Below are 16,431 nucleotides of genomic sequence, written 5' to 3'. Positions count from 1 at the left end.
AGAGAAGTTAACTCAAATTTAAGGGTTAATAGGATGATTTAAGAAAAATAATTAAATTTTTTAATGGTATGAAAACCTTACAGTTTCGGTAATATAAGGTGTTAAAAATTCGAATTTAACAAATTTTGTGAGGCGTTAACTTGAGAGCGGGTGGAGGTGGAAAAAAAACATTCTTCTTACAAAACGAACTATTCATTAGTACCTAAAAAATTCCAAAATACGCCAGGCTATTTTAATAAAGGAAAAGTTAAAAGCTCTCTTGGTTTAAAAACTAGTTTCCTTTATTCAATATAAGTTAGTTTAATCTTCTACATAATATGATTGCAACAGATCATAACGTTTCATTAACAAACTATTGTGACGTAGCTTTCAATAATAATGCGAACTTTTAATATGTGTATAAGTATTGGAAATAAATGAGGAAAAACAAAATCAAAATTATTTACTTGTTTACTTTACAAATATTAAAATAACAAGACAAAAACTTACTTTTTTCAAATTTCAGGCTTAAAATTGTCAACATAACAATTGGAAAGTGGAACAAGAGAAGCAATTAAATGGATGATCTACCGTTTCATTGTAACAAAAGTACAATTTATGTATTAAATACAAACTACAATTATGGAGTAAGTAAATAGAAGAAAATAAGCAAATAAATTATCATAGAAAAATGCTATTCTTTTCATGTACTTCAACAATTTACACAAATAATAGCAATATTTAAGGGATGATTTATGATTTTTCAATATCTTTACAATCATAATTTTTCAACAGCTTTTTATTTGATTTACGGTGACGCTAATAAATAATTTTTGCACAGCCAAATTAATTTTTTGTAATTTTTTGTGTTTAAATGGGCTGTACAAACTAGGATTCGATATTTAATTTTAAAAATTAAGTACATTCAAAAAATATATTTGTTTCCAAGCATTTATTATTATTAATATTACAAAGCATTTTGCAATATTGCCACTTGTGATGAAAAAATTCAAAAAATAGTGACAGAATAATATTATGAAACAACTTTTAGATTAATGATGCTCTTCTTCTGCCGCGGGTGTCCATTCAAAATTTCTCTATTGTGATAGCTGAATTAATCGAAATCTTAGACATGCTATCAACATTAAAACAAAGTTTTTTTAACTTCAATTTTATAATATTAAAAATACTAAAATAATCTTTCCAATTTTAATCAATTTTTTTACTAGTTTACAAATAATATTCGATTTAAGATTTATGTACCTATGTCAGATGATTTACTTGGTTCAAAATCCAGCAAATAGACTATGGGGTTGGAAACAAAAAATTATACAATCGTAATATGAATAAATATCAGTTACTAAGTAAGTCACACCGCCATCATTATCGAAATGGAAACATCCATGCCAATGGCTAGCTTTTGCATAATCGATTAAAGAATTTTGGAATTATACTCATGGTGCGTAATTTTAGACAAAAAACTTTTTCTCGTTATTTTGGTATGGTAGACCTCCTCGCTTTTAAACAGTAAAATAATTTGTTGCCTTCACTTGCCACATTGAAAGAAGTATACTTGAGTCAAAATGTGATTTGACGTCAACCATATTTTTTTTTGTTTATTTGCTAAGAAAGCGTTATTCATAAAGTGTCCTTTATACAGGACATTATTTTGAATAAAATCTTTTAGTTTAATGTAAGTAAAATTTGTTTTAAAGTTCTAAAAATTTTATTTCTTTTTACTTTTTACAATATGCGGAATAAATAAAAACTTTTTATATACGTCAGTGCACATACATTAAGAATAGTTTTTACTGAAAAATCAAGCAATTTTTAACGAAATTAAAACATTTTTTAAAAACTGTCTTTCTTCTTCGTTTTCCTTAAAAAAAAAATAAAAAGAAAACTATCTAGTTTTTAATTTAAAAACAATATAAAAAAACTTAAATTCATTTGCATAAACCTTGCATGAAAAATAAATAGAAAAGAGCCAAGTGAGATGTTTATGGTGATGCAGAACTGTTTTTGTTGCTTTGAAGAATAAAATTTTTTCAATTTAAGTAAAAATTTTTATTCACAAACATACAACATTCATTTTAAAGTTTTCATGCGTTACAATTTTAGAATTTATAATATTTTATTTTATTTTCTCTGTGCCATGATATACTTTATTTGCATTCAGAATTGCAAACAATATGGACACCAGACATTGTAAGCAGAAGAAGAGAAATTTTTAAATGTGAATCAATTGTTGTAGAAAACTATAACATCCAAGCAAAAAATATTATAATGTAATTCGTTAAAGTATATTTAAAAAAAAAATAAATGTGGCATAAAAATGGATTGCACGAGGAAATGAAAATTTCAACCCAATTGATTTAAATGCAATAAAATAACATTCAAAATTTTTATATGAATTCGGGTATGGTATTTAAAGACTGTAATTTAATGGAGGCGGATACATTTTGAAATAGACGTACATGCAATATAATCAAACATTTGAAACTTTATGATAGAAAATTAATTTTGAAATATTTCAAGTTTAATTATTCCATTATTTTTAGTCAAAACAAGACGCATTTTTGATGTACTATATCTTTTGTGAAAACGAAAATAAATTCATTACACTCGGTTATAATTTGAATATATTTGATTATACCACTTACACATACACATGTGTGAGAATATTTAGATGCTGTAACACAATCTATACAGAAGTGAATTTGATAATAAGCACACTGTTTGTAAAAATATTTGTCAGAGTTACGAGTACATTGCAGTTAAACTTCAAAATCTTTAAAAATCTTAAACTATGAAAGCTACCACCTGTTTATAATAAGCAGCTAATATAGTCGAGGTCTGTTCTCAGAATACAGTTTAAGAGAAAATTTTGTTCTACATATTTTTATAGTTAAACGAGAAGAAATAGAGTTGACCATGTCAACGTTGTGATACCCGTATAAATTTTTTATCCTATGTGCGGATAAATATACCATACCTGACTATGGAACGGACGGACGGACGGACGGACGGACGGACGGACGAACGGAAGGACGGACTTACAGACAAAGCTAAACCAACTCAGAATTTCACGCTGATCAAAAACATATGCTTGAGTCCATATCCCAGATCATTGTTTCTTAGCGTTACAAACGGTAAAGCAAATTTCATATACCCTTGAACATACGTTCGTACGGGTAGTAAAAAACGTAGTAGCCTGAAGACATTATCTTAAATACTTATCTTAATAGACCAAACCAATTGTTTCCCCTTGAACAATTGAAAATGCTGCTATTAATGGCAATATAATACATTATTAAAATTACTTTCATTCATATGTTCTTAAAATATTTAAAAGATTGCATACATTTAGGATGAGAAAAAAAATTAATTAATAGAGAATAACATAACGGTTAAGTAAGTGAGTTAAGAAGAATTATATTCCTTAATGCCATATTAAACATTTACCGTTCGATTTTAATGAAATTCGAAAAATCTTGCTGTTTGGGAAATATAGTACACAGAAAATTCAAATTTTACAAATGATAACTTGAGATGGAAAAAGATTTTGTTTTTACGCACTTAATTATATATGTATTTATGTTTAAAAGCTGCCAATTATTACCTAATCGGTAAATAAAAAAAGATATCAAAAATTAAAAAAAAAATCGGGATTTAGATAACGGTTAGCATGTATTTTGTCATTTCTATGTTCAAATATGTGCCAGGAAAAGCAAGCCAGTACTTTTCTGCGTTTGCAAAGTTTTTAAATTTATATAGCCAAGTTTTGAATATAATATAAATAGTCAAAAAAATGGCATTCCCGGGGCGTTAAAGCGGCTGTAACTTTTAGAAGGGGCAGGATAGGTAAAAGTTTTCTTCCAAAAACTAAGTTTCTAGAATCTCTCTTTCTAGAAAGTGTGTAAAAGCATTATAAACAGACACACGGACGGGTGCACAGATTGTAACTAATAAGCCCTTTTTTCTAACAAAAGTGCAAAAATGAAAATAAAAAAAAGATCTAGAATGAAGAATGAAAGAAATAAATAATATATGTGTACAAAATATACAATATGCAATCTTTTATATTTCAATCAGACAGACAAAATAGTTTCAGGTGGTCAATCTTTATCAGCAAAACATGTGATCTACTTACTCGGTAGAGTATTTGCTGCTACTCTCATTTTAAGTAGAAAATATTAATGAATCCTACACTGTATTAAAAAAACATTAGGAAAATTAAAATGTCAGTAAAACAGCAGTCACCAACGCAGTCATTTTATATAATTTTATATAAGCATAAAACAAGGACAAAAGAAGTCTTTGATAATTTTTCTGTGATATCTTACAATTTCAATTGTTCTAATAGGTGTAGACAAAACATAAAATGTGCGTCCAAATTATATGCTACACTTGAAACGTGTAACATTTTATGATTAATAAAACTTGAGACGTGCTCAAAATACTGTTACCTTTAATTTCATTATATATTTTTTAAAAGAAGAAAACATCATATTTAATTTTTCCTCTCTCTCCCTTCATCTTTTATATTTACGATTGTATTTTCTCTTTTTAACTTTGACAAATTGAAAAAAATTTACCTGCGCTTAGGAAGTTTGTTGAAAACATTTTTATGCTTTATAGTTGACTGAAATACAAGGGTCTTGACGTTTTTTCATGCTTTCCTTTTTCCTTATATATTTAATTTAGAACACAATAACTCAACATTTCTTATTACACTTTTATTCTTTTTATTTATAAAAAATGACTCCATGTAATGGAACTGATATATTATTATGTGTGTGGGCCTAAATAAAATGTGAATAAGAGTAATTGTAATAGTCATCAATTTTTAGCTTACTTTAAAAACAAAAAGGATTTTTTTCTTAATCTTAAATTATGACCAATCGTAAAAATAAGAAAGGAGTAATAAAATTTTCACATAATAATTTTTACTTGAAAGGTAATGAAATTCATTATGCAAAAAATTGGCTCAAGTTCGACCAAGACAACATCTTGTTACAATTATTTTGCGATTAAAAACAGGTTAATGAACATTTGAATTTGACAGAAGACTTCGACAGAATGGATCTTTCAATATTTTTCAAAGTAAGGAAAATCTATAACTACTTTATGCAGCCTTTTAGGTTTGTCAAACTAATTATACCTTAATAGTCTTCTTTTCAATTTTCAATTTTCATTCAAAACCTTTTTTAAAGTATTTTAAACATCATTTAAAAAATTTTGTATTGATTTTTCTAAAGAAATTTAATTTAAATTTAACGCATTTTATGAGCTTGGTTTTAAAAATTAAAGTTTTCCACGTAGATCCAACAGATGTTGTAAGATATTTTTAAAATTATAAGAACGTTCCATTAATTAAAAATTGGGAAAAATTTTGATCAACGGAAAATACGTTTTTTTTTTTTAAAGGGTAGGGATTAAACCGTTGGCTTTCAATAACATTCCCAGAGCATTTTAATATGATATCTCCAATGAAATTTTTATTTACTAAAAAGAAGTTACTTTTCTGCCTGATTTTGTTCCTTTTGTTCCATTTTCTAAAGTCCTATGCTTCCTTATAATCAATGAAGCCAATATTCACAATCAAACACTTTCAAAACGACTTTTCTCAAAAAAGTAAAGAAAAATTACTCAAAAAAGTAATGGAAAAATTTTCTGTGATGCTATTTGGTAGCACGAACAAAGTCGTACAGTTGGTTCAACTCGTTGTCAATGTCAGTGATATTTGACCAGAAGTAAATTAATTATATTAATATCGATTTATTAAAATGTTGAAATTCTCACAGGGCTTAGCAAGTTTTTGTCTCGGTCGCGATAAAAATGATCGTAATTCTAGATATTGTAACTACCATATATCTATTTCATTACTTTACTTTTGTTGTGAGTTTGGTTGGATTAATGTAATGTTTATCCAAACCAAAATTGTGAAGTCCTTTATAATATTTTGGGGTTTAACTACTTTTTCACACGGTTCGAATTACGGATTTTGAATTTTTTTAAAATATAATATTAATTTCATTTTATACTAAATACCAAAGTGTAATACATAATTCACAAGCCTGTATAATTTATTTAATTCATTTTTTTGATAACTTTTTTATTACTTTAAATTAACGCATATTTTAACTTTCAGGATCTCGGCGGATTGAATACAGATTTTACTTCTCGTCCTATTTATTCTTATGGTAGGTAGCTATTCGCATTACATACACAACCGAATCTATAGTATACTTTTGCTATTTTAAATTTTACGTTTTACAGATTATTCTTACAATAATTTTAAGAAATTTTCTGAATCAACCTTTCAAAATGAAAAACATTAAACTTTAAAATGTTTATTTTTTTGATTTTTATGTAAACTTTTATTATAAAATATGAAATTTGAAACAAAACAGAAAATAAAGAAAAAACCAAAAACCAAGAAAACTTTTTAATAGCTTATAACTTTTATTAATCTCCTTTCATATCTTTTTTTATATCTTGTCCATTATCTAGAATCATCTAACCATCTGGTCTCTAATAAAATAGGGAATGCTGAAAACCATTCAACATCAAGTGGTAGTAGTTGTGGTGTAGCTGCTTTAGCGAATTTTTTCCCATGTAGTAATGCATTTGGATATTTACAACATCAGGATCATCAAAAAAATAAATTTTTTAATTTTCAACACGGTCATCAAATTCAGCATCAACATCAACCACAATTAAACAATCACAGCCAAAAGTCATTAATAACTCGACAAAACAAGGACCAACAAAAAAATTTATATATTTCACCAGCAACGGCAACATTACTGGCACAAAATAAAAAGTTTCCAACAATTAAACCGACGATAATAGCAAAAAAAACGAAATTTTGGAAATTTTTAGAAGAAGAAAAATGGAAAAAAAATTCGGTTGAAAGTTTTCCAAAAGAGCGAATCAGGTAATGCGTGATACATTAAATTTCATATAAGGGCATTAATTATAAAAAGCGATTAAGTTGCATAAATAAAAAATTTTAAACTTTTATTGAGAAAAAAAACTTCTAAGTATAACAGATTTATAAAAGTTGCGGTTGACATTTGGTTAATTTTTTTTGTCTCGAGCCATACTATCATTTTTTTATTTAAAATTGGCTGCCACCACTGTCACCAGAAATTGGCGCTTTCAAATTCTATTTCTGGTGCTCTTAAAATCATAAAAGAAATTGCATAAGATTTTTCTTAAATTTTTCCCAAAAACATTCTTAAAGAAAACTAACTATTAAAGAAGATTTGTCATTTGTATCTCAGATTTTTTTCGAGTTAAATTTAAGACATTGAAAGTTTTTAAAGTATGCTTTGTTAATCGAAAAAATGAACTCACACGAGCAAATGTTTCCATTTGCCAGTAAATACGGGCCTTCGTTTTCTGTTTTCTGCTTAAAATTTGGACTCTCATTTTTATGATCTGGTAACTCTCGCCAATGGTTGTAATAAAGAAGCTGGTTATAGAATTACCATTAAAACTCATTTGCTAAAACGCTAAAAGTCCTGATATTCCAAAAAACGAATCGATATTGAAAATCTTTTTGATTATAATCTCCGTTACTTTTATACATTTGCATCTCTTTTCTTGTTTACTTAAATTTATTTGTAACAAATATTTATATATCACTTTTCTATACTTTAATTCACAGTTCTAGTAGCGGTAATAGCGAAAAAGGATCAGAATTGGCTAAAGGTCATCTAAATTTACATATTAGAAATGATACATCGTCAACATCGGATTCTGAAACAATAACAACACCAACGACAACTTCATCCTTGTTAAATTGTGATAATAATAACAATTACAATGCTAACGAAAGCAAACACAGTTGTTGTAATATTAGTAATAATGGTAAACAAAATACAGGAACTTCAAGCAACATAACAACATCAAATAGTAACAGTACTTTAGAATTATATCGAGAAGCTGTTCAACTATTAGGTCTTTCATGTACATTATGTGATAATTGCCGTTGCATAGACTGCCAGGTAAATTAAATTCTTAGTAAGTTCTTTGGTTGAACATTAAATAAGATTCTGCATATTTTTTAACAAGATTTCTCAATTTTATTTTGAAAGACAATATTTTTTTTGGACCATCAGTAAATTAAGCTTAACATTATTTTAACAATTACTGAATGCAAACCACAGTAACAGTTTTAAATATTCGAAACATTTTTATTATTCCCATCTTACCTGCAATTCAACTGACTAGTTTCTATAAAAGAGATGGTAATAATCGTTACTTATATATATGAGACTAAAGACCCTATTACAGGTTACAATTTTTAATTCTGAAATACCTGGTCCCAGAAACCCTCATAACAAAAACATAATTTTTATTTAGCACAATTTTGCTAGCTTCTTTTCATCAGAAGTTTCTTTTGGTATCCTATCGACACATATCGTAGTTTCTATTTTATTGGTGCAAAATATCAGCATTCAAGAAGTTGGAAACACATACATATTTAAATAGGCATAGGATTATCATTAATTTATACCTTATAAATCGCAATTGGTACCGAAGCATTAGTATAAAACAAAACAGAACATTTTCAAAGTTAAGAGTTAATAACAACACAAATAAGTTTTGTTTTTGAAATTGTACATTCTTCCATTGTAAACACTCAAATTGTTTTCGCACAAAGTGTTATATGAAATCATACGAATGATAAAATCGTTGTGGTATAACAGTAAGCATAACAGAACAACTACAGTCTTGTAATACAATAAATAAAGTTGGAACAAACCAAAGGTTTGCAAATTAGCAGTTTTCCCTTAAACAAATCAGAATAATGCTTTTGAAAACCACCTACTTACATATATTATTTAAATTACTTTCGTTCATACACAAAAATATAAGTGTACTAAATTATCGCATATATTGAAGATGACTAAAGAAAGAAATTTGAAAGAAGCGCAAACATAATATGTAGTCGAATTCGACGTGCAAGTGAGATAATTAAGATATGTAATTATGTATATTTTTTAATGGCATGCCATTTACCGTTACTGCCTTTATGGAAATTTTAAAAAGCTTTCAGTTTCAGGTACATAAGCCGCTGAAATTTCAAGTTAAATGAATTTTGTTAAGCGATAACCTGAGAGGGACAGCTGTTAAAATTTTAAAAAAACTTAACGTCTAGAAGAAAAACGATATCAGAAATTTAAAACAAATTGGATTCTTGTAGTGGAAGCCAGTCAAAATATTACATTTTCGGGACTCTGACGGACTATAAGCTTTGAGGAATGAATAGACACATAGACAGATGAACAGACGGAGAAACAGAGTGAAAATAATAACCATGTTTTTCAAATTTTCTTTGGAAAAGTGCTAAAAATTATGTAAAATTCAAAACTAATGATAAATCAGAAAACAATAGAAACTTTGTTCACATTTCCTTTTTTTTAATTTAAACACAAAATGTTCACAAACAATAGCACCACAGTACAATAGAATTATTGGTAAATATATAATAGAAAATTTTCCTTCTGCATTGTGAAATGTAACATGAAGTTTGTCTTTAAATGAAAGCTGTAAAATCAGAACAAAAGTTGATTGAAAAAATATATGTATATAAATATATATATTTAAAAATATATTTAGAAAAACAATTTTTAGCCTTGAATGCGCCTACTAAAAGTTTTCCAAGGTCTTTCAGTCACCTACACATTATTGTTTTATGAAACTTACACAAATATACGAGTAGATAATTTGATATTGTTAGAATCAGAATAGGTCCAGAAAAAACTTTTAAAAATTTAAATATTTTGAAAGCTTATTAAAAAAAATTAACAAAAGTTCCTTAAAGTTTTTTCACGCTCCTCGAAATCTCAGTTAAATTTTATCTTTCACAGTATTCTCATCTGAACAAAAATTGAGTTCAAAGAAACAAGAAAGTTCATTTATACAGTATTATTGCGATGAAAACTATTATTACTCAAGAGTTATGCTATAAAAAAATTGATATAAGACCGAAAGGCTGCCTTAACTAAAATTAAAAAAGCGAAAAAATTTAATGAATGAAGTTATTAAATTTTCTTCTTATATCTCTCTAATATCCATGATGTTTTATGATCAGGTTATATGATGCATATGTCCAGCTTTTGTTACAGCTTTCGCATTAATTTAATTTTTCTCACTTGTTATATCATAATTCAGCTACTTAAACATGAAAAATTTAATATTTTGTTATTAATAATTCAATTATGTTTTAATAATATTATCAACACATAGTTTCCAGAATATTATGGCAAAAATATGCCATAAAATTATTGTTATATTAATAAGTGGCATAAAAGAACTTGAACCTCTCGTCCTCTATTGTTTATTTTAACCACTAGCTTTCATATGTTAGACATTTGATTTAATCGTCCAAAATTTATTTTAAGAAGTGAACCAAACTCAAGTTTCAACAAAATTTATTGCTGTTTCCCAAAACATAGAAGTTTTTTATAGACTATTCATATTTGCAATAAAAATCTTTTATGGTTATGTCTTCAAACTGTTGAGAACGCTTATGTAAAGCACAAATTAATATTTAGCACATACATAAACCCAATAGTTTCACTTTATGTGCTTCTTTAAGAGACCTAAGGAATAAAAAACTGAAATTTAAAAAACAGAAAGTTTATAATGTATTATTTTTCATGAGAAATTTTTAAAAAGGATTGTTATTCTAATATGTTTAAATAAATGGGTATTCTGAACTGCTTTTTTTACAATTTTTGATTTTTCTTTTAAGCGGCAAGTCTAAAATACTGAAAATTTTAATATCTTGCAACTTTTTCATTTTTTAACTTAAATGTATGCAATAAAATTTAATTATTACTAAGTAAATAATTTTAATGTAACTTCTCTTTAGCATAGTGTTTTAATGTTTGGTTTCGTAAAATATTAAAGTACTTTCTGGAAGTAAGCATTTAGGTAATAATTTCAGCGCCCTATCAAATTTCAAATTTTTGCTACCACAAATTTTCATCCGCCCCTCAAAGACTGAAATATGCCATTTTTTGACCATTCATTTCAAAGAAACCATAAACATTTTTCAGATTTGTTAACGCAGAAAAGTAGGGTCGGGCTTTTTCTACCGCAACACAGCATAATTGAATATTATAAAAAAGCAAAATCTTGTACATAGCTAGATTGTTTTTAAAAGCAGCATTTTGACTTATTGAAAGAAAAAGTGCTACATTACAAACCATTGGTTTGACTCAACTTTCTAACATTTTACAATCTTTAGAATCAATTACCAGAAAGCAAAATTTTAGTCAATTAGAATAAAGATTTGAAAATTTGTAAAATTTAATGAATAATTCAGAATCTTAAATCATGAGTTATTAAAAAGAAATTTCACCACTTTATTTTTACATATAGAGTCGATACTTTGAATGCGATGATGATTTCGATTGTGATGATTCATTAGAAGATTGCCTCGATACGTTTGGTCATTTTGATGGTGGATCATTTAATATTGAACCTGAACAAACTTTTGACATCAGAGAAATTTATAATGCTGTACAAGTAAATCGAAATCAAAGCTAGTTTTTTAAAACAACAAGTTAATATTTAAAAAAAAACGGTAAATGTTAAATTAATATTGCGTATTATAAAATTACAAACATCTATTGAAATTTCAATGATCATCAATCATATAGGTGGAAATCTAGTGAATAAGTGCAAATCCATCATTTAAAATCATCGTAGTTTCTCATAATAATAGTTGTCAGATAAGGAATAAAAAAAATCATACTTTTTCGGAGGTAAGTATTAAAAACATTCTTTAGATATGGTGTCGATTTTTAAGATAGAAAGTAATAGTTTTTAATACTAATAAAACCCAACAACGGCATAAAAGCTTTGCTTATCATAAATATAATTGCGTGACTAACGATAGTTTAAAAAGAAATATTTTAAATCTGAAAAGAATTCGTGTTTTGTTTTGCGTCCGTATTGATTAATGATTATGTTATTTGTTAAAAAATATACATATGTATATATAAGTATATGTATGCATAAACTTAATAATTATGTAAGAATGCAAACTGTTAATTTGATAAGACGCACCTAGATTTCAAAATCTTTATTTACAATACAATATTTCAAGTTTGCTAGTTATCCCTAAGCGAGACACTAGATTTTCAAGCTCAATGTCCTCTCTTTGGCAATAAAAATGTTTGTTAGGTATTGAATCGTACAAGAATACAAAAAGAAGTACATAATCCTTTGGAAAAATCGTGTTTTATTTTGCATACAATTTGTCTCTATTTCGTATATAATAATTTTAAAATATTTCTATAGTACTTTTACATAAATCAAAAATATACAAATTACGAGAACACATTAAAAATTATAATTGTAAAATTTCACAGCACTTTTATAATTACACAGTGTTTTATAATTAACACTTACACCCACATATGTGCTTTGCATAGTACAAATCCTTCAATTTATGATTTTAATTAAATTGAAAGTGCTAAATTTTTTTTCATTTGAGTAAATGCTCATATTTCTATGAATATTATATACTCGCACACTGTTTTAAATTGAGAAAATTCAATTGTATTTTTAAAATTATCTTTCCCTTAAAAAAATGTTCTCAAATCAAGTTTTTTATGGTCGGACTTACCGATTAATACAAATCTTTCATTGTTTTGACCAAAAGGGTTTGATGTTATTGACAAAATTTTATATTTAAACATTTGAATCCAAATTTCATAGTGTTTACTTATCACAAATTTTCATCCGCGTAGAGACAATGTAAAACAACTGAGGTTACACACTTAAACTCGTCGTATTTTTTATACTACATTTAAACTTTTGATTAAATAAAATTGAATTTTTATCATTTACCATATGATTTCTACGAGCAACCCCTCATTTTTTTCTAAGCCACAAAAGATTGTTTATCTCAAAAATGTGGCCACTTTCCTGATCTTTTGTAAAGCATAAAATTTTCTGAATTATAAATTTAAATACAGCGAATTCAGTTAATAAGTTCTTACACAGAAAAAAATGTGAATTAATAATTATATAAAGAAAAAGTATTATTAACAGGAACAAACCAACTTTCGTCACATCGAACAAAAAAAATTTTAATAAATTTCTAACTGATCTTAATATAAGTTTTAACCAAATTCAGACTCACGTCTTTAATTTAAAAAAAAAATGAATTATACATGCAAAACTTTGCACGAAGAATCGCAGGAATATGGCCACTAATTTAGGAAAAACCTCCAAATAAGGAATCATAAGATATGAAAAATGTTTACCAAGAGGGTATAGAAATTTTTTAACACAATATCATACATTGAAAATGAAACAGAAGAATTGCAACTTACAAATATCCAAAGTTCGCTACACGGAAAAAAAGAAATAAAATAAGATGAATGCTGCAGAATTTTAGTTGTTTTCTGAAGAAAAACTTTAGTTTACTTAGTTTTTTTGGCTTTTTTCCAAAATAAAATTAAAACAAATAAAAAGTACACATATTGCAGTAAAAAATTCGAGTAAATACTCAAATGATATTTCTTAGTTATCTGCAATAAAAAAAGGATTTTTTTTTTTCAAGGTTCCTCAAGAAATGTTTAAAGCTCTAACGTGTTCAGTTCCGATTTTTCAATCTTTATAAAAATTTATTTTCTTGTTGTTTTTTTTGTCTATTCATGAGCATAAAAAAATATGTTTTAAAATTACGTAAAGTGTCCTTAAGAATTTTAAAATGGAAACTTTTTTTTTTCTTAATCGGCTCTAAAATTATTTTTGAATTTGTATACATAAAGACTTTATATAAATGTGCAATACGTGCTTAAAATACTTCAATCTCATAAAATGTCTTAAAAATTTTATTATAATTTCAGATGGAAAAGAAACAATGCTGCACATGCACATTGGTTTCTCTTGAAAACATTTAATTTTTTTTAGTAAGAAAGATAATCAGCAATCTTTGATCATCGCTAGAGCGCGTAAAATCTTCTTGTATAATGTTGCCATTTTTCTTTTTTTTGTTTAAGTCTATTCAAAAATTTATTTCTTTTATTAGTTACATTACCCTATTAAAGTTCTGACCCTATTTACTCGTAAATTAATAATTTGTACAATCGATCAGAGCGTTAATGGGAAACAAAAATTGTGAAAATGCTGAAATTTTATGAGTGATCTTTTATTGCATACCATAAGAATGAAAGCTGAAAATTAAGTTGTGATTATAATTCCCATTCGTACGGATATTACGTATTGCCTCTTGGTGTCCCATTTTTAACTATTCCGTTTTCTTGAAAATCTTAAATTTAACTCTTAATATCTAATGAACCTTTTGATATTTCGAATATCATGAACCTTTATTATATTTAAAGTTCTCTTTTCAAAGAAAATAACTATTTTCTAATTTTCAGAAGCTACGTAATTGCAATTATTTAAAAAATCATAAGTAAACGTTTCATAATAAAATTCCAAAACTTGAAATTCTCTGGAAAACACCTTAATATTTATAGAAAATCAGTAGATTTTTAATTAGAAGTTCATTAAATTCATATAAATTGCACACACAGACTAATTTTATATTAATTGAAATTTGAATAATTTTCTTTTTTCTTCTTTTTACAGATATAATGAAGGTCGTTTATACTATCAAAAATTTTTTAGCGCTAAAATTTCTTGAAACGAATTCAATAATAAAACGTTAACTATAAATATTTTATTTTTTAGTAAACTAAGTGACGAGATAATTAATAATTACTTTATTACCCTAAATTTCTTTTTTTTTTTGTAAAATATTTAAGTTCTAAACTATTTCCGAAAACGTATAGAGTATTATAAAAATTAGATACTAAGTGTAATTTAAGAAACTATTTTCGTTATGATAAAATTGTAAATGAGGTGCGTTAAAAGAAATAATGTCGAAGTGGCATTATATTTTATCTGACATAATATAGAATAATCAAACGACTTCAATCTAAGTAAAATAAGAAAAGTTATCACAAATTTTCAAAAAAAAAAAAAATGTCGGCGACTCGTATTAATAAATCAAAGATCACAAAGATAACGAATTACTGAGAATCGTAAGTTGATGAAATTTTATTTCTAATTAAAATATTAATTAACCTTTTCAAAATCATTTGTTGTTGCTTTAGTTGAAATTTCCTAGCATATATCTTCTTTAGTAGATTCTATCATTAACAACTTCATCTACCATTTATCAGAAAAAGCAATTTCCATTAAAAATGATTAGAATGACCTCCTTGCCAACCTTAATTTGTAATTGAATAAATTCCAATGGAAATCTAAATTTATGCAATAAAACAAAATTTTTGGCTTTACTTGAACCTTTCCTATATGTCACTAACAAGTATTTTAAATATTTTGTTAATATACACAATTCAATTTTAGTATGAAGGATACTTGCATTATCCTTCTTACTTACATATTCAATTAAAATATACTTGAAAACCCGCATAGGAATTCAGAAAATTTCGACATAATGAGTTATTAAATTTCAATTCATACATAATTCAAATATTATGACTAATTATTAAAAAAACTATTTGTGATTTTTATTAAAATGGTTGATTTGATTAAATTAATTTATTTTTTGTTTTTTACAGATAACAGCAACAAATCAATATATACGATGGATGGGTGCTAAGAAAATCATTTTACTAGTCACCAAACAGCACAATATTCAAGCAAAACGAAAAATATGAATAATGTAATTTAATTTTAAATAATTATTTGAAAATTTGTGTGTAACATACGTTATCATTAATAAAATATTTAAATCTATATATTATATTTATCGAGTTACGTACATACATTTTAAATTTTTAAATTGCACGTACATGCATACTATGTGCATGCACATGTACAAAAATTTTTGAATCGATTAATAAAAATTGAAATTTTAATTTATAAAATGGGTTTTATTCTTAATTATTGGTTAATATTTAATAAGAAACATAGGAATTAACTATAAATATGAGAGGTATTAAAAAATAGAAAGAAAAATAATAACAAATAATAATATAAGCCTTAGCCTTAGCCAGACAAATCAAACAAATTTTTTAATATTTTCATACAATTTGGTTCCAGGAATCAATTACTATTACAAATAACCAACTGTGTAAAAAATTTCTTCCGAGAACTATTATGTGCCATATAAGGCTCTTGACTTCATACCAAAACTTTTCAACCTTTCATATTAAATACAAATAAAGTGTAAATTTTGAACTTTTGGCATATTTTTTTTTTCAATAAAAGATTTATTTATAAAAGTATCACCAAATTTTTATATCGATTTTAGATCTATATTGCAAGCCAAATAACTTCAAGAATTTCCAAACGAAAACTTTGTTGATATTCTGAAACGTTTATTTTAGCAATATGATTGACATTCCATTTACAAAATAATTTCAACTCACCTATTGT

The 16,431-nt window shown here is 26.1% G+C and overlaps 1 protein-coding gene across 1 annotated transcript in view; it reads left to right on the top strand.

Annotated features, from left to right (window-relative positions):
* Positions 1-12,386, top strand: part of LOC129610907 (probable cyclin-dependent serine/threonine-protein kinase DDB_G0292550) — a 31,671-nt gene extending 19,285 nt beyond the window's left edge. The window contains exons 3-8 of the mRNA XM_055523705.1: positions 506-626; positions 6,134-6,185; positions 6,496-6,922; positions 7,658-7,997; positions 11,386-11,590; positions 11,667-12,386. Coding sequence (XP_055379680.1) covers positions 558-626; positions 6,134-6,185; positions 6,496-6,922; positions 7,658-7,997; positions 11,386-11,553 — 1,056 coding nt within the window. The 5' untranslated portion in view covers positions 506-557 and the 3' untranslated portion in view covers positions 11,554-11,590; positions 11,667-12,386. The remainder of the gene's footprint in view (positions 1-505; positions 627-6,133; positions 6,186-6,495; positions 6,923-7,657; positions 7,998-11,385; positions 11,591-11,666) is intronic.
* Positions 12,387-16,431: the final 4,045 nt, after the last annotated feature.

This window comes from Condylostylus longicornis, unplaced genomic scaffold (assembly GCF_029603195.1).
Source record: "Condylostylus longicornis isolate FDR11 unplaced genomic scaffold, ASM2960319v2 ptg000048l, whole genome shotgun sequence".
In the NCBI taxonomy this organism is placed as follows: domain Eukaryota; kingdom Metazoa; phylum Arthropoda; class Insecta; order Diptera; family Dolichopodidae; genus Condylostylus; species Condylostylus longicornis.
Note: the sequence above shows the minus strand (reverse complement) of the source record. Positions and strands in the feature narration are given on the sequence as shown.